The sequence below is a fragment of the Monodelphis domestica genome, chromosome 4 (genome assembly GCF_027887165.1).
Source record: "Monodelphis domestica isolate mMonDom1 chromosome 4, mMonDom1.pri, whole genome shotgun sequence".
NCBI lineage: Eukaryota > Metazoa > Chordata > Mammalia > Didelphimorphia > Didelphidae > Monodelphis > Monodelphis domestica.
This window is the reverse complement of record NC_077230.1, coordinates 47,064,271-47,084,179: the sequence shown is the minus strand read 5'-3', so window position 1 is coordinate 47,084,179 and position 19,909 is coordinate 47,064,271. Positions and strand designations below refer to the sequence as shown.

Sequence of the window (19,909 nt, the reverse complement as noted above, 5' to 3'; positions counted from 1 at the left end):
AATGATTATGCTGAGCATAGGCTCTAAGACCCAAAATAGAACTAGGACCTAAAAAGACAGCCTGAAAGGAGTAGCGGCAACCAAAAAAATTTAGATTTCACATGCAGTGTCATTATACATAGGAAAATGGAAGTTAAAATAGGGAGAAGTAATATGGAACAATGGATTTAGGATGGAATTTTGTCACTGTCTATCAGCAGCACTTTTGACAAGAAATTTCCCACTGTTTAAACCTGTTTCTTCAACTATTAAAAAATGTATTGAGAGGCAGCTAGTGGCTCAGTGGCTAGAGAGCCAGGCCTAGAGACAGGACCTCCTGGATTCAAATCTGTCCTCAAATCACATCTGTGACTGTGAGACCAGTCACTTATTCCCCATTGCCTAGACCTTATTGCTTTTCTGCTTTGGAACAAATACACAGTATTGAGTCTAAGACAAAAGATATGGGTTTTAAAAAATGATCTCTAAGGCCTTTTGAGCTCTAACAGTTTAGATAAAACTCAACAGCTCTATTAGCATAACGCACTTGTCACACTGTCAATTATTCATCTACTTTACCAAAAACAAACTGAATTATAGTCAGCCCCTGATTATATGCTTTGGGGATTTTATAGCATGAAATTTGCAAGCTAGTTTTCCATATTTTCTATAAGCTTCTGAACTAGATCCCTCCTTCAATGTCAGATGATGATGTTGGAATGAAATTACTTTAATGATTATCCACTGGCCAAACATAAGTAAAAAAGTAAAGCTGGTGCCCTTTCCAATCCCCACAACAATAAAGTCGAGAAACATTATGGAGCCAAACACAAATATTTTTAATGGGTTTTTTCCCCTTTTAATTAAGTAAATTTTCTTGATGCTTGTTTTTAACGTAAGTCATTGCTGGACCTGTAACCCTCCCAAATTGAATGGAACTCTTGTTGTAACAAAGAGAAACAGTTAAGCAAAAACAAATGGTACAATGACCACATCTGTCAATGCTTGCAACATAATAACCATATGTTCTTAACAAATTATACTACTGCTCTTCCTCTCCAAGTGTGTATAATTGAGAGTCAACTGTATAATCACTAGTTTCTTTTCTCTAATGTACCAAAAGTATAGTGCCTAAAGACTGTACAAAGACTGCATGCAAAAGCTAGGAATAAACTATCTCACTTTAGGTTAGAAGCAAGACCATCTAACAGTAAGTATATTTCTGATCTTGGCATCCTAGATAATTAGACAATTTTGAAATCGCTTTCTTCTCAAGATAAGAAAATTAAAGCCTATCATCTCTGTACTCCCGAGAGCTACACTGACAAATGACAAGTATTTTGCACCTACAGCTTTGCACACTCCAAACATGGCTAGATCCTCCTTCATTACAATCATGGGCACCAGATTTTAGAATTTTTAAAAAAGAATTACTTTACAAAATCATTAAGTATAACGACTCTATGGAGGAAACAATATTAATGGATCTTAATGAAAGTGCACACTTATCTAAGTTGGGCAAAAATACAAACCAGGGCAGTCTAACAGCTTAGGTTTCTACATAGACTGAATTTAAAATAACTGGAGGGGAAAGTGAAATTTAATCCTAAACTCAAAATCAGTTTTACAAAGAGAAGTATTTTCTTTTTTAAAAAATGAAGTTTAGAACACTTGTGGCCCTTTAAAGAAAAGACACAACTTACACACTCTAGTACCTGCCTATGCACATGTGCACAACACACATAGACCTAGAAAGTATTCACTGACAAGAGAAAGCAACAATATTTTTCAATACATATGACTGATTCAAAAGGACTTTGGAACGGGTACCTATCAATTATCAAGGAGCTGAACAAAATGCTATATGAAAGTAATGGAATATTACTGTGCTATAAGTAAAGATGAATGTGAAGAATTTAGAGAAATAAGGGAATATCTGGATCAAGTGATATAGAGGAAAGAAAGCAGAACCAAAAGCATAATCTACACAATGTCTACAATAACATAAATAACATTTAAAAGCAGTCAAATTCTTGCTAATTATAACAAACCGCAATCCTAAAAAACTATTAAAGAAATACACTTTCCACTTCTTAGTGGAGATAACTACATATGTAAAATGTGATATACATAGGCAGCTATTACATCAGAAGTCTTGGCTTAGGTGTTTTTCTTCATTAAAAAGAATAGTTCAATGGGTAGAAGAGTATCAAAAAAGGAAATAACTGATTTTTTTAAAAAGACAACAATTAACTACCTTTTAAGAAACCCATTATTTTCCCTGCAACCCATAAAATGTATAATCAACACTTAATATTACAAACTAATGACTATGATGAGAAAAAAATATACAAAACACTACTTCCTGAGCCTATGAAAATATTTACATAAACCAACAGAACTGAATAGAGAATAAAGACTGTGAAGAGAACTAAATACTTACCTCATATTTAAATCTTTCCCCAGCTTTTGCCTTTTTCAGTCTTTCTAGGGCTTCCTGACGCCCTTTTGCCGATTTCTTTTCCCTCCGTGAACGAGAAGCCAAAGAACTCCCTGAATCTGAAACACCTGAAGGGGATCAAATTAATATCATGAGATGGAGGAATTTCAATATCCAGACTAAACTCTCAAAATATTTTTTGAACAATATTAACATCCATTTCTTATATTAGCCAAAAAATGTATATTTCACAAGGAAAAATTAAGAAACTTACAGCAAAAACTACATGGCAAAATTTGCTATAAACCCAATTCTTTAGAAAATCTCTATAATGGGACTAATGGCAGCATTTTTCAAAATCTAGGCTGAAAAAAATTATCAATCTAAAACTCTAAACAGCCAAAAAGGAGACCAGTCCAGTCCTATACAGCAGAAAGTGCTGCATTTTTAAAAAGAAGCTCATAGTGGCTCTATTCATCTTACCACTATTTCAATTATACATAATACTGACAAGAAGGTCATATATCTTGCATGTGCAGGGTAGTAATGAATAACAACTAGGTATTAACATATTTTGTCAAGTTAAATATTAAAACCATATTCTCAAAAATATACTAAATAATGAGACTGCAATACAACCCAGATTTCACTGGGGATGATTTCATATGAGATCATCTAATCTCTCCCTAGGCTACATAAAATTCAGAAGTACAGAACCAGACCTTACAAAATAAGACAAATCAGTTAAAAATCTACTGCCTCAAGAAAATTATACTCTTTAGGTCTATCCTCCCAATTCCACAGCCTAAAAATTCTCCTTGTGCCAGCACACCAGTAAGATTAGTCACTATTATATAAGCAATGGCATGTAACTTTTATGGAGCTACAAATTATCAGAGAAGAAAGGAATCTTAGATACCATCTACTACAACAACTTTGTTTTTTACAGGTAAGTAATCAAAAGTTCTGAGAGGAAGAAAGTGAATAAAGAGAGGCCAAAGGATGTAATAAAAAATGCCAGGGAGTTTCAAGTTAAGATCACTGCATCATAGATTCAGAGTTGGAAAGAATCTGAGGCAGTTAAGCCACTCATTCTACAGATGATGAAAATAAAGCCCAAAGGAGTTGCCCAAGGCCAAAGAAGTAGCTTGCAATAGGGTGCTATATTTGAACCGAAATTTTCTGAGGTCAAATCTAGCATCTTTTCCCTCTGTCCCATTTTGCCAGCATTCACATCTAGGACAGAGAGAAGAAACTGATAGTCACTTCTGCCTATTCTGCTTTCTTCCTTTTACAATTTCCCTTTTCATTGGTAATCTGATCATTTTCACTAAAGACAAAAGGATGTGGACTCCAAACCAATGAATTTTGCTGCTTTGTCTGGCAAAAAGCTAACCAGAAACTGAAAGTTCACATTTGATTAAAATGCAGTTGCAAGGGCAGGTAGGTGGCACAGTGGATAGAGCCAAGCCTGGGTTCAAATCTGATTTTGGACACTTCCTGTCTGTGTGACCCTCGACAGTCATTTAACCCCATCTGCCTACCCTTTTGTCCATCTGTCTTAAGACCTGTTACCAGGGCAGAAAGTAAGAGTTTAAAAATGAAATGAAATAAAATAAAATGCAATTGGAAAATGGGAACCATGTGAGTAAGTTAACACTGGGATACTGACTCCCAGAAACCAACTTTTCAAATTATCCTTCCCTACTCCTTCTCTGCTTGCCACTGACCATCACCCCCACTTGTGTTGATTCCCCTCTGAAGAACATCAACTCTGTGAGAGCGAAGATGACTTTCTTTTTATCCTTGTATCTCCAGTGCCTAGGATGGTGTTAGGCCCAAACAAGTGCTTAACAATTACTTATTAACTGAATTAACTTACATACTGAATCACTACCTTCCTCTTTTATATACTGCAGTAACTTCCTTTTCTTCACAAAGCTTCTGCACATCCATCATCTTCTAAGCCCAGCCCAAATCTAGAATATCTATCCAAAGTCTACTTGATCCGACATTACTTTGAGACTTATCCAAAGAAATAATATTCAACTGAAACATTTTCTTCCTTTCCACTCCATCCTATATCACAATAACCACCTCTCTACATCCCCCATCACATGCAAAAAAATTTCAAGAAGCCTTCCCAGACTGACTAGAGAACTCTTCTCCAGAATATGCCAAGAACATAAATGAAAATTCTATTGTTATTCTCAGTGTTCTCTACTTCAATTCTGCACTTACAAAGGACTCAATTCCTAAAAAAAAAAGTGAGTACTATCAACCTTATTGTTCATTTATATGTAGTTCTGATATTTTTATCCTAATGTCAGTTCAAATGTTCGTGCAAGAAAATGACAATAATGGCTCAAACCCTAGGTAATGGTATGAGAAAACATTCAAGAAATGTATCTTCAGAAAAGGAGGTGGGCCAGCTATGTGGTAAAAATGAAGAATATTAGACAGCCTAATTGTTTCACTATATAATGCAAGAAGACTTAAAGCAAGGCCTCCACCACAATGGGTGAAGTCCTGTGAAGGACTTAAGAGAAGATATAGAAAAGAACAGCAGAAGATGAGAAGGCATGGATAGGTTGCATTCTGTACCACTGGGGAGAAATGTGAAATGATCCCACATCAATGACATCTCATAATGAAATATTAAAAGAAATTTCTCATATATGTGAGCTTATCTTCTGAAGTCCTCCACATCACATCATGGAAATGAACCTGGCTTCCTGAAGACCATATCAGAGGAATATTAATTCTGCCAGAGCCAATATACCCAAGGACAAGCTTGGGTAAGTTCTGGGTAGCACATTACTACAAAATTGGCCATGAAGTTACAAATTTTTCTGGACACAGAAATTCATGTAATGTGAACTACCATGTGAAAGTTGCAATCTACATTGGCAAAGGAGTAGTGGCATGGATGAAATCATTGATCTTTTGAAGTATTAAAATATGAGTTGCTTCAGCAGGTGGATTCTTTACCTATGTGTCTGCCTGAGGCAGAACTGGACTTGTGATCAGGAAAACCTAGCCTCAAACACTAACTAGCTATGTGACTCAAGGCAAGTCAATTAACCACTCAGTCTCAGTTCCTACATCTATAAAATGAGAGTAATCTATCTTCCCAGGGTTGTTGTGAGAATAAAATAAGGATAATTGTTAATTATTTGCAAACCATAAAGCACTACTTAAATGCTAGCGATTATCAGTAGTAACTATTATTACCTAATAATGGATAGGATATCTAGTATAGTACCAGGAATAATCAGAATAATCCAGGCAATGCATTATCATAAACTATCCTTTTCATCTTTTAAAAAGGTAAAGAACAACGTTATGTCTAGGTATGTCTATGTTCTGAAACCCAAGAAAAACAATGGACTTTGACTCTCCAATTTAAACACACACAAAAAAATTCTCTTTTTAAACACTATAAACACCAAGTATAAATTAGTAAAATAGATAAGTAGATTAGAGGAAAAAAGCTGATTCTAGCAATCACAAATGCAGAGCTAAAACAAATTATCTGGGACACCTCTAAGGAAAGTATATAGACACCAGAATATCACAAAAGCAAAATAAATGAATCTTTCAGTCTGTTCCAAAGGAAACATTCCAGTCACAAGCCCATCACAGCAACATAATCACAGCCTGTAACTTAAGAGTGGTTTCTAGATTGCACAGCACCATCTGAAGAGTGATTTTTTATGCTCCCTGATGAAGTTCTGTTTTTAAAAGGTAAAAGAACGGCTTAACAGCAAATCACTGCTTAAGTGATAGGTCAAGATGCACGTTCATACATTTCCTTTGTAATGCAGTCCTGAAAGCTCCCCAAACCAACTAGATTTAATATACTATCTTAATGCTTCGAATCTCCACTAGAGCAATTTCTCTAAAACTAGAAAGTAGAACAAATTGACATTTGTAATTTACAACTAGCTGAATGAAACAAAAGCTGATTAGAAAGTTTTCATTATTATGAAGTGATCAATTTGGCAAGAATTTATAAAAAAATAATGGGCAAGGAAGGCAAAGGCCCTTCATAATTCAGTAATCAGATCTTTTTGAAGTAACAAAGGCTCAAGACTTTCAAGAGAACTTATTACTCATATTCACTTGAAAACCCAGTATCAAGATCAGAGTAATTGTACATTTTCCAACTCTATTTTAGACAATTAATCCTATTATTATTCTTGATTATTTCTTTAATGTAAAAATTTTTAAATACTATTACTAACTTGAAATGGAATTTTTGAACATCAAGGAAATGACCAAGCTGCAATACTATTTCTGTAGTACTTCCAGCACTTTCCTAAGGATATAAAAACTATTTTAATTGCATTTTAATACAAAGTGGAAAACTTCCCTTAAAAGCCAAAACACTTTTTTCGTGGTGATAGTACTTAAGAAGCATTGTATATGGTGTTTGTGAAGTAAAATGACAACTATCTGTTCCACATCCATAACACGATTTTGTTGTCCTGCTATACAGCACCCCTGAACCTCACACCCTAGCATTGCTAAGGCATCGAAGCACAGACCAGATGATTAGGAGAGCCCCTCAAATGAGGTCAACTCCATATCATCATGCAAATGTGCAGGATCACTAAGTGTGCCCAAGAAACTGGTGGAAGAGGAAGATTTACCATGCAAAATTCAAACTGAATCGAGAAACGAGGTCTAGGGTAAGGAGTGGAAGAGTAGGTAAGGACGAGAGAAGAAATATAAGGGAAAAGTCAAGACGCTCAAAGCCCTAAGGATTCACAAACAAAAACTTCGACAACGGATTTCTTATCACCCATCCTTGGGGCTCAGTTTCTTCCTTAGTAAAACGAGGGAATTGGACTCGATCCCAAAGATTCTTACTAGCACTAAAACCCTAGGATTGTAGGATGCCAGGAAAGGGGTAAAAAAGTTTCTCCCTTTCCCGGGGGTGCCCAGCGTTATCCCAGAAGCCAAGGGACCTCCGACCACCCCCCCCATCTTCCCATCCCCCCGAAAAGGAGGAGCCTCGAGGCTTTCGCTACTCCAGACGCAGGTCTGCCACCTGGTGATGCTGCAACCTATTCCCACCGCACCCGCACTCACAGCCGCCACCTTCCTCTTACCCAAACCTCCCTGGAGCGGCCCCGCCTCCTCCCTCCCGAAAGCGTGCCCCAGGACTAGCACCGCAGCGCGGGCTGCGCATCCTGGAAGGAAGCCCAGCAGCCACCACCCTTGGGTGTCCCCCGCTTGCCAGCACTGCCCCCCCACCCTGGGGGATGCAGGGACTCCAGCGGCGCCCCCTATCCCCTTCTACAACCGCGCTAAGGACACCTGGCCTCAGCGGCGCCTGAGTCTCCATTCTCACCGCTGCTCTCGGGCTCGGGCTCTCCACTGTGCACCGGCGCCATGGTCCGCGAGGATCCGGCTCAGGATTCCGCGCCAACGCGCCTGAAACTGGCGCGGGGGCAGAGACACGCGCCTCCCCCAGAGCCAATCAGCACCTGTCGAAGGCTTCCTACTTCCGTCCGGAAGGCCGGGGTCGTCGAACCTCTCTCAAGCATCTCCCCGCCCTCGCTCCGCCTCCTTGGTATCTCTCCAGATTTAGATGCTCTCTGCAGTCCTTAGGGACCCGTAGAAGATCCCAGCTGGGTCCAGAGCCGAGGAAGAAAGTGGTCGGGCGCTTGAAAAAAAGTCAGACCTGAACTTGAGCGCACGCGCAGATTGTCCCGGAAGGGTAGAGTGGGAGGGAGAAGCCAGAATCTATCTGAAGTACCTTGGTTTGACTGTAGGAAGTCTCTTAGATCCTGGAACTTGCATTCCTTCGAAATAAAGTGTGGGCGGGCAAAAGAGCGATGGATTTGAGGCTCTGCCAGTGTCCATTTTTTACACGTATACGCAACACGCACGTGCACATATATATACCCTTGTGGGTCTTGGCTGGCCTATTCCAATTTGGGGTTTTTTTTTCACGGTATAGAACATTGAGTGTGGCCAGGTTCTTTATTGTCACTGGGTATTATTGTTAGACGGATCGGATTGTTTTGGTTTTTTGGTGGTTGTTTTATTTTGGGTTTTTTTTTTTGGGGGGGGGGGCGGGCTCTGGCCCTGTCTGTCTCTTCTGTCTTCTCTCCTCACTTTCTTTGTCTTCTCTCTTTTTCCTCTTCTCTTTTCTCTCTTCCTCCTTTTCTCTTTCATCTCTTCTCTTTCTTAACTCTTCCATTCTCTCTTCTGACTCTTCTCCCTTTTTTCTCTTTTCCCTCTCTCCTCTATCTTCCTTCACTCTCCTTTGGCTTCTCTCTATTTTTCTCTCTCCCGCTCTTTGCTTTCTTCTTTTTTGCTCTCTTCTCTCCTCTCTCTTCCTTCTTTCTTCTCCTATACTCTCTTCTGTCTCGTGGTCTCCCATTTCTTTCTCTTGTCTTTTCTCTCCTCTTTATCTCCACTGCCCCTTTCTTTCCCCTCCTATCTTCACTCTCCTCTGGCTTCTCTCCCAACACCCCCATTCTCTTCTCTTTTATCTTGTCCTGTCTCTTCTCCCTTTTCTCAGTCTTCTTTCTTTTTTCCCCTCTACTGATGAAGATCAGAAGCCTCTAGAAAATTAGTTGGGTTATATCAATCAATAAAAATGTATTAATCACTTAATATTTGCCAGACACTATGCTAAGTACTGGAGATACAAAAAGAAGCCAAAAAAGTAGTCCCTACCCTCTTCGAATTTATATTCCAGTGGGGGAGACAACATGCAAACACATATATACAAAGCTATATATGTACTATATATGTATGTATGTATATGTATATATATATGTATATGTATGTATATATATATATAGGCTGGATTCTGTGATTTTTTCAATTCTTTTCAATTCTAATCAACCAGCCAGCATTTCTTAAGCATTCGTACAGGGTCAGGGAATGTGCAAAGTGAAGAGTATACAAAGGCAAAAATACTACAATTCTGTTTTAATACAAGTAAAACCTACTTCTTATTAGGCTTTTGAGCATTTTGTTGTTCTACTCATTCCACACTGCCTAACAAAAGATCACTTTTACCCAATGTGATATAGGCAGAAACGCCCTGGATTTGAAATCAAGGAATCTGGCTCTTCCATTTATTAGTTTTGTGAATGTATCTAGGCCACAGTTTCCCAATCTATAAAAATATATTTAAAGGCCCCTTCTAGCTATAAATCTGTAATCCTATGATCTGGTGGCCCACAACATCCTTGGAAGGGAAAACCTTGGATTTCACTTAATCACAACCAATTTCAAGGCAATATTCTTAGAGGGGAAAATTTATATCTAAAGTGAAGGGGAATATTGTCTGGAAAGTGAAAACTGACTAACTCACCTAAGCCAAATATTATTGGGAAAGAAAATTTGTTTGCAAAAAAAAAATTGTGGTTGTTTATTCCTTTTAGTCATTCCTGACTCTTTGTGACCCCATTTGGGTTTTTCTTGGCAAACATACTGGAGTGGTTAGCATGAAAAAAAATGTGACAAACTGGTTAGTGATTTGCCTAGTCAGACAGTAAATGTCAGAAGCTGGATTTAGATTTGGGTCTCCCTGACTCCAGAGCCAGTTCTTTCTCCACTGTCCCACCTAGCTGCGCTATTAAAAAAAAATTAATATGCTACAATCCAAAAGTTGTAACATTTAAAATTTAGGGAAACTGAGGCAGGGTAGAAATTAGTTTCTCTGCAAGGAGTATTATATTTTTAGAGGTTTAGTAAAGGTTAAGGATTAAAGAAAATTACAGAATAAGAAAGCACGTGTCTAGGCCCAGAGATGCCTAGACACAACCTCACCTACATTATAAAAAGAGACACATCTCCTTGCAAGTGGAAACAGGAAAGAGAAGAGCCCCCACCTACGGTGGAGACCCTTTAAATCATAATTTGCTCTCGGCCCAGGTGAAAATTCAGTGAGATTACAAAGCATTCTGGGGAAGTGGAGCAAGGACTTCTGGGGATTGAAGTCCTGGATTCAAGTCTCCATTTTTACATTTCACTGTTTGATCCTCTGGGAAGAAGGACTTCCCCAAAGGATCATAAAAACATAATCAATGTAAAGATTACAATAATTTGAGGATAAGAGGAAAAAAAGAACAAAACCAATAACTGCTGGACGCATTGACAAAAAGCCAGTTAGGGGGAAGTTCCCTTTGGCATGAAAGTATACATACAAATAAATGTTCAATCAACTACACCCAAAGTTCATTTTTGTGCAGCTTGTGGTCTGGAGGCTTTTTTATGGTGTCTTCTCCAACAGTTCAATTTCTGGATTCAGGGAAGTATCATCTTTCTTTACCTAAAATTCTTCTCAAAAGGAATTTAAACTTTGCAATTTAAAATAATGATATTTTTTACATTCCCCCATTAAGAGGGTGATTGAAAAATATAGGATCACTTAGGGATGCATGGCTGAGGTATGAGGTATATGAATCAATTGGTAAGAGAAATTAAAAAGACATCAGAAAAATCCAAATAAAAAAGAAAAACCTCTGGATAAAAATATAGACTATCAAAGTCTTATGTGTAAAAATTCTAAGTAAAGGAAAAATAAATCTATAACAGGTCCTTGAATCAGGGCCCAATCAAAATGATCTAAGCAATGATGCATTTACCCAGTTAGTAGCCAGGACTACAGAAAGTTAACCACACTATGAAAGACAGAAAAGCGACCAGATTATAGGAGCCAAAGTTGAGATACTTGGTAGAATGTGGAACAAGGAAGACCTGCCTTTAACACATGTTAAACAGCTGCAACCTCGAACCCCAAACAAGTCCTCTTTGTCTAGGCTCAAAATTACATCAATCCCACCAGGATTGGTTGGTCTCTTTGACCTTGTGCTCGATTGGCACTATGCAATGGCTCTTTTATGTATATCTTGTCCTGGAATCAGACAGAAGCAAAGTCCCATAATTTATATTAAATAATTAGTGGCATCATTTTTATAGTCTCAAGCTTTTGGGGCATGCATTGACAAATGTATTTTAAACTTATAATACTGAAAAATCAAAAAGTTAAAGAAAATCTTAATACTGGTGACATGTGCTTCAAATATAAAAAGGAGAGAAAAATTAAAAAAAAACCTGAAATAGTATATTGCACATGCAAGAAAAATATAATAAAAGAGTTTTAAAAAATAAAAATGTAGCTTATAATCATTGACACTCTCTGTCAGCTAAGAAAATGTAGAAAGCAAGGCTTTCTCACCAAAAATGAGATCCATTTCCTCTTCATATCTGGTCATGATCCACTGTAAGTATAAGCAAATGAATTGAACAAGATAACATTTTTCATTTTTAAAGAATAGTAGTAAAAATATGTAGTTATCGATATCCCCAAAATTCTCAATAGCCCAATTAATTACAATAGCAAACAAACACAATCATTTTTACATGAGTTGCTGTGTGGTATTTTTTAAAAACCTATGAATTGATGGATATTTGTCAAAATTTTTTACAAACATAGCAATCTTTCAACCTTGGTAATAAACATATTTTTAAATAAAGTAAAACTCATTTTGGGTTAAGAACATAATCAAGAAATCTAGATATCATTCTGGTGGAAGTAAAGTAGTGAGCTGAAGAGTTATAAATGAGAGGTGCTCCTTTTTTTGGAGGATTTTTAGGGGTACAAATGCCCTGGATTAACTGCCCCAACTTCCATTCACATATTTAGAAATGCGGGAAGGTTGGGGGTTATAAAATGTATTTCACTTCAGCTACTAGAATGGGCCTTACTTTGTGGTAGGTGCAGGCAAAAATGACCAGAGATTGTTTAAAAAAATTCCAAGAATCATGTTTTAAAAACCCTTAAAATCAATTGAGATATTTAGCATAGTAAATTTTCCAAAGGTTGTATAGCAGTTGTAACAAGTTCTGATGAAGTCCATCTATCCTCTATGTGACAATTTACAAAGTCAAAATAGAAAGGCTGTTTTTTCATATATGGGCTTAATTACAATGATATTTGTTCAATATAGTTATAGGGGAAAAACAACAGAATATAACAGTATTTAAAACTCAGTACATTAAAATGATTCAGTGTAACAGAATAATATTGAATTCAGTAGTATATGAATTTAAAATCACAAAGTTAAACCTTAAACAAAGCAATCAGTAAAATGCAATAAAATACAGAGATTTTTTATAAACCATTAGAGTCTGAAATGCCTTAAAATATATAACCTCCAGTCTTTAAAGTTCCTTAGGTTTTTTTGTTTGTTTGTTGTGTCTTGTTTTTTTAATTATCCATTTAGATGTCTATTGTCCGAAGCCAAAGTGGTAAGGGGTAGGCAATGGGAGTTAAGGGACCCATCCAGGGCCACACAGCTGGGAAATATCTGAGGCCAGATTTCAATCCAAGACGGGCTCCCGTCTCTAGGCCTGACTCTCAGTCCACTGAGACACCCAGCTGCCTCCCCAAAGTTAGCTAAAAGGTTGTACAGAGCTGAATATTTTCCCTGACACACAGGTGAAGTCAATAAAAGGATCAATGCAATTAAAAGATATCCTTGTAAAATAGCCATGCTTTTAAGTTCCTGTTTGGAAAGTCTCTTCTCTCCCCTTTTTCTCTCTCCCCTCTTCTGATACCTCCTCCTGCACCAGTCCATGTGGTTAATCTTAGCCTAAGGGAAAATTACCCCATTTTTACCAGCTGGTAGAAATGAGTCCTGAGCGATCTGCTCCAAGGATCTGGGTTGAACAGGGACCGGGTAAATGAGAGAGAGCACCGGGGTGGGCAGGGTCAGGACAGGAAAGCAGGCAAGCAGGGCCTGGAGCCGGAGCGGGCAGCTGGGGTGGGCAGGTAAGCTACAATCTGGGTCAAACAGCAAACCGGTCTGGAGTGGACGGCTACAGGCAGGAAAGCAGGGCCAGGAGCTGGAATGGTCAGCCAGGGTGGGCAGGCAGGCAGGCAGGGAAGGGCCAGGCTGGGAACCAGTGAGCTATCTAATGACTAGAATGAGCAGCAGCTTTGAGAGGGTAAAAAACCTTGGCCAGAGAAATATGGATCAAAAAAATTTCTAGGCACTAGCTATTAAAACCTGAACTTAGTAGAGAAAAGAATCAGAAGATTGAGATATTTTGTTTATCCCTTCATGGTTGCCAAAACCTGTAACATTTAAAATTTAGGGAAACTGAGGCAGGGTAGAAATTAGTTTCTCTCTGCAAGGAGTATTATATTTTTAGAGGTTTATTAAAGGTTAAGGATTAAAGAAAATTACAGAATAAGAAAGCATGTGTCTAGGCCCAGAGAGGCCTAGACTCACCTACATTATGAAAAGAGACACATCTGCTTGCAAGCGGAAACAGGAAAGAGAAGAGCCCCCACCTACGGTGGAGACCCTTTAAATCATAATTTGCTCTCAGCCCAGGTGAGAATTCAGTGAGATTACAAAGCATTCTGGGGAAATAGAGCAAGGACTTCTGGGGATTGAAGTCCTGGATTTAAGTCTCCATTTTTACAAAGTCAAATGTAAATTATTTTTTATTATCTGATATTTTGAATTATTTTCACAAAAGCCCCCTTCTGGTAACATGGACAATCAAAAGCTAAACTGTATTTTACAATGTAACTACGTCATATAAAAATAATAGATTTGTGGAAAAGTTATATATAGCTAAGGAAGTATTGTGTTTGGATTTTAGCAAAGCTAAAGACAGGACAGAGCAAAGACATGCTTCTTGACTTGATTTAATTTGACTAAATTGCCTATGCAGTTGAAACACCATGTTCTTTGGAGAATTATACCAACACAGCAGTGGACCTAGCCTCTACCTAAGAATTAATTTTTTGAAGACACTCTGCAAAAAAAGCCAAACCAAACAAACAAACAAACAAACAAACAAACAAACAAAAAAACACATCAAGGCAATGCATTTCCAGTGTTGTGAGTTACCTTAGCCATGTGTATTACCTAAATGTGTCTCCCTACTATGTACTTTATGTTTTGTATATGTTTCCCCCTATTAGCTCTCTATATTTGTGAGAAAATATGCCTAAGGATTTTGAGGGAAATGCTTTATAACTACTGTTTTTGCTATACAGTCTGAATAAATACTTTTCCTAAACAAAATTGTGTTTGCTTTCTGATTGCTAAGAAGTCTACAGAATTTGGAAATAGGCATTTGAAGGTTTATCCCTAAAATCCAAAATCACAATCATCCCTCTGAGAACGCACTTGCTGGTGCCAGTACAAGCTAGAGAGTTAGCTCAGAAATGTTGCTATACAAACTCTAAGATGTATGTCAAATGTGTGTAGGGAGGGAAGGATCACTTTCTAAAGGAGTCATGCGGTGAATCCTTGAGTAGAAAAAAGAATATTTTTATGATAAAAATTAGTCACATCTATCCACACAAGAAAAAACAAGTGGACAAAGAAGTCTAATACAAGAGGATATGCAGTTGGATGGACAACCTATTTAAGTAATCCATGTATATAGGAAACAAATATAAATGGACAAAGAGCTGGGCCCAGAATTAAACAGGAGGAATAAAGTTGACTAGATTGCCTTCGGGAAATTGCAAAGTTCTCTTAATGATAATAAACAAAGCTGTTTTAAGATCAGTGTTCTTCTAAGTTACATGATTACAACAAAAACAATATTAGCTAATCATTAAAAATAAGGTTTGTAAAATGCTTTTTGATCCTTAACAATAATCCTGCTATTATGATCTTCATTGGATTGATTAAGAACCTGAGACTGAGAATGGCTAAATGAATTTCTAAGGGTCACACAGCTAGGATGCATCTGAAATCAAATTTATACTCAAGAAATCCTGAGGCAAGTCCAGCACTCCATCTATTGTGCCATTTACTTGCCAAATCTATACTATACTATAGTCTCCAAAATATTGAAATTTAGGATCAACCAAAGGACAATGAAAGGCTGGAGAATGTTATTACAAATGAGTAATTATGGAGGAAAAGGAAGGAAGCAAGGGAGGGAGGGAAGGAAAGAGGAAGGGAGGGAGAGTACAAGCATTTGTTAAACACCTACAATGTTCCAGGTCCTGTGATAAACACTTTACAAATTTTATTTCATTTGATCTTCACAATAACCCTGGGAGGTATAGTTGAGGAAATTGAGGCAGATAGTGAATAAATGATTCCAGGCCCTCAATGTACTTTGGTGCATAAAGAATGTCATCAGAGAAATACACAACTGGGGGAAATTAATGTATTGATCACCTAGCTAGAGTGAAGAACAACCAAAATACAGCCCACATGATCACTGGTATTCCCACAATATCAGGACAATAAAAGGAAGCCCATGTCTGTCATAGGCCATTCTTCTCAACACTTAATCCTTAAGTAGGGTGTAAACATTCCTGTTTTGTAAGACTAAGCAGGGTGGAGTAAATATAAAATTCATAAAGCTAAAAAAAGCTTGTTCCAATAGTATTTCACTATTTAAACTTTTATTATTTTCCCAGTGACTCTCATATGAATATTTATGATGCCATTTATCATTCCCGATGGTGAAGAACAGCAATTCCATGATTAACTTCCCCACACGGCAAATGGTTCCCTTCTCCCTCATCCCAAAGAGGACAACTGATGCCACCATAGAGACAATATTTTTCTTTCTTAGGCACTGTGAAATTTGGATTTACTCCACCCTACTTAGTCTTTAGAATTTTAACCACCAATTTTACACCCCACTTAAGGATTAAGTGTAGGGGAGGAAGGTCTATGACCCAGTGTACTAGCAAGTGACAAATCAAAAACAACTGACTGACCCCCTGGGTAGTTCAAAGCCAAGTTTAAGCCAACATTGGTACATGTAAGACACAGGAAGTGACACAAAGAACTGCCTTTATATTGCATGGTCACTTCCTGTGAGAGGGACTTCACCATGGAACTTGATCATGGAGGAACTCAGGCTTGGGATCTCAGACTGCTTCCCTTGGGCTGGCACGTGGTGAGTGAAAAGGCTAACTCCCTTCTTAATCATTAGAGAAGGAGGTGGAATGAGGAAGAGAATTTGAAAGTAAAAACAAATAAAACAGAACTTAAAGGAGAAAATAAAAAACAAATTTTCCTTTTTATTTTTATGAATTTGACAAACATTAATAGACATGAATATTTCTATATACAAAGAAGAACACTAAAGGAGAGTTGCATATAAAACTGAATCTTCACTACATATAGTTTAGGTTTCTTTTATAATATTTCAAATATAATATGGTACTTCCAACACTGCCTTGCTTGACTGGGTCCCCTTTAGAACATTGTTGTTTGTAATGATATAATGACATTCTTTCTATTTTTAGTATCATTTTCACTATTGCTATCCTTCCTTTTATTTCACCCTCCCCCCAAACCTTCTTTTGTATTAAGTAACTACCATGAAACACAAATTCACACATTGGTGCATCTGTAAATGTATGCCTCATTCTCCACCTCTAGTTCATCTTCATCATTGGTCTTCTGGAATTGTGATTATTTCTCCAATAAGATTTCTGAGGTCTCTTAACAGCTATTTTCCTTTTGCAATGTTATAGACATTGCATAAATTGTTCTCCTGGTTCTGCTGCAAGTGGTATATCTTTGAAAAACAATCTACTTCCATGAGAAATAGTGCAACTGTCCGGTGAAGGAGAGTAATCAGTTGTAAAATCAAGCCACACCTAAATAATATGGTCAAGGACATACTACCAAAGGCTGTGGACACCCTTATGATTTCCATGAAGGAATCTTTATGTACTGGTGCTAGTCACAACTTTGAAATTCCAACTGTCCTGTGCCCAGCTATGCCCCATTAGGAGGAGATCACATTTTTTCCCCTGGCTGACTTGCCTATTAACAGGATTTTATAGCAAGCCACCTTCCCTATAATGCTGTAAAATTGTTACCAATCTCTGAAAGACTATATCCAGGGGCTTTTCTACTTCCTTATTGATGTCGTATATACCTTGGGTACAAATAATGACTTCACCCAGATAATTTCTTCAACAGGTTCCAAACTTCTTATTAATACATAAGCAAGAATTCTCTCTCTCTCTCTCTCTCTCTCTCTCTCTTTTTTGGCTATATGAATTGCAGGAAGGAAGGAAGGAAGAAAGGAAGGAAGGAAGGAAGGAAGGAAGGAAGGAAGGAAGGAAGGAAGGAAGGAAGGAAGGAAGGAAGGAAGGAAGGAAGGAAGGAAGGAAGGAAAGAAAAACATCTACTGTGTATGACCCACTGATAAGACCACCTAAAATAAACTAAGTTCTTCTGGTCCATTAATACTGTAATTGAGAGATTAGTTCTTCAAATGATGCCACTAAGTCTTAGCTCAGCCTTGATAGTAAGCCCATCATGGTCCATTTTTTTCTCTGAAGCCAGCTGTTAGGAATAAGTGTTTTTGGGAAGCATTTAGACTTGGATCCTGACCTATCCTCTTCTGACAAAGTTAGAGTAGGCTTGCTAGCCTTCTCCAAGGAATTTGTTTCCATAAAACATGGGCAACCCTGGTTTGGATGGCATAGCAGAGGCACAGCCATGAAGACTCTCTTCAACACACACACACACACACACACACACACACACACACACACACACAATCCTCTTGCTCATTGTCTCTCTTTTGTAATATGCCAATCTTCAACAATCATGTAAAAAATTTTAACCTTGAATTCCCCATATCAAGTTATCTATAAAAACTTTCTATTCCTAAGAAGTTTTCTTATTCCTGCTATCAGAAACTAAACCTGTATGTAAACCCAATGCCTAAATTGGGTCCATTTACAATCTATTCAGATTCAAAAAGGTTACTTGACTCTAGGGAAATCTAAACTTCTTGGATTTACAGTATAAATTATATTGAAAAAACTGGGTGAATATTTCCTGAATTTACCAAAATGCTGAGAGAGAGGGAGAGGGGGAGAGTGAGGGGGGGGAGTAGGAGAGGGAGAGGGAGAGACAGAGACAGAGACAGAGACAGAGACAGAGACAGAGACAGAGACAGAGACAGAGACAGAGCTATAGCCTTGTTAGTGATCAGGAAAGTCCAATGAATCCCTCCTTAACAATGTCTTTTATGAGGAAACTGGTGGTCAGCTTGTTGCTAATTAAAGGCTTCCCATAATCCCTATTACTCAGTAGGAATCTCATTCATTTTAATTGAAGTGACCCTAATAAAAACAAAATGTTTCCTGGGCCTGCGGTCAATTTTGCTTACACTTAACAAGCTCCATTCAATATTGTTATTATATTGCCTGAGTTCTAGGAGTCTAATATCATCTACACAACACATTTTTATCAGTCAGTTCATCCACAGGTGTTCATGTTTAGGAACTAAGAACTTTTTCTAAATTCTGTGTCCCAAAAGACAATTCCTGTCTGATTCTCTGAAAAAGTATGAGGTTATGTCTTAAATGTTAGTTCATTCTGACTTTAAAAAAGGTTAGTCAACTGCTTGATCACATGAGTCAATGGGAATATGATTGGGGATGTAGACTCTAAACGATCACCCTAGTGCATATATCAATAATATGGAAATAGACCTTGATCAATGACACACATAAAACCCAGTGGAATTACATGTTGGCTATGGGGGAGGGGGGTAGAGGAGGGGAGGTGAAGAACATGAATCTTGTAACCATGGAAAAATATTTTATATTAATTAATTTAAAAATTCTCAAAAAAATAAAATAAAAATAAATTAAAAAGGTTAGTGACCTTTTCCCCAAAACCTGTTCTCTTTTTGTCAATGACACTATCATTCACTGAATCTTCCACATTTAAGAACTAATACCACCTTGGATTATTCCTTCTCCCTCACTCCCCACATCCAACCTGTCAAGTTCAATAGTATCCATCTCCACAGAAATCTCATTTAAAGTCATTTCAGCACTGTTCCTACTGGTACTATCTTTATACAGGTCCCCATTAGTAGGGGCTTGAATTATTGCAGTAGACTCCAATCTCTTTTCTCTTACTTCTACTTTCTCCTCTATAAAGTAATTTCCCCTTCTGAATCTCACTTAACATTTGGTTTGCACGTCCATAAAGAATTTACTAGTTTTTATTTTGCATTAGGGTTATTCATAAATGTATATCTCCTTCCCAAGTTACAGTACCCATAAGGGCAATGATCATTTCTTATTTAAGCTTGATGTCTCTCCAAGCTTTGAGCACAGTGTTCCATACTCAGTTGGAATTTCAAAAATGTTTGTTGACATTTTAAATAGACTCTACAATGAGATTACAGAGTCATAAATTAGAAATTAAAATCGATCTTCAAAGTTATCACCTCCATTCCTTGCCTCCATTTTACAGATGATGAAATTGAGCTTGCCCAAAGTCATATGGTAATAAGTAGCAAAACCAGAATTTTAATCAAGCCATCTAACTCCAAATTGAATGGGAGACATCTTAGTTAGAACCAAGAGAATCAGAATTTTAAAGATGGAAAAAGATCTTAGAGATTATCTATTCCAGGAATATCATGGACTCCTTTTTTCAGTCTGATGAAGTCTATGGGCCCCATCTTAGAATGACG

The 19,909-nt window shown here is 37.5% G+C and overlaps 1 protein-coding gene across 1 annotated transcript in view; it reads right to left on the bottom strand.

Annotated features, from left to right (window-relative positions):
* POLA1 (DNA polymerase alpha 1, catalytic subunit) overlaps positions 1–8,243 on the bottom strand; it is a 345,771-nt gene extending 337,528 nt beyond the window's left edge. The window contains exons 1-2 of the mRNA XM_007493400.3: positions 7,779–8,243; positions 2,423–2,547 (exon numbers count right to left, since the gene is read on the bottom strand). Coding sequence (XP_007493462.1) covers positions 2,423–2,547; positions 7,779–7,821 — 168 coding nt within the window. The 5' untranslated portion in view covers positions 7,822–8,243. The remainder of the gene's footprint in view (positions 1–2,422; positions 2,548–7,778) is intronic.
* Positions 8,244–19,909: the final 11,666 nt, after the last annotated feature.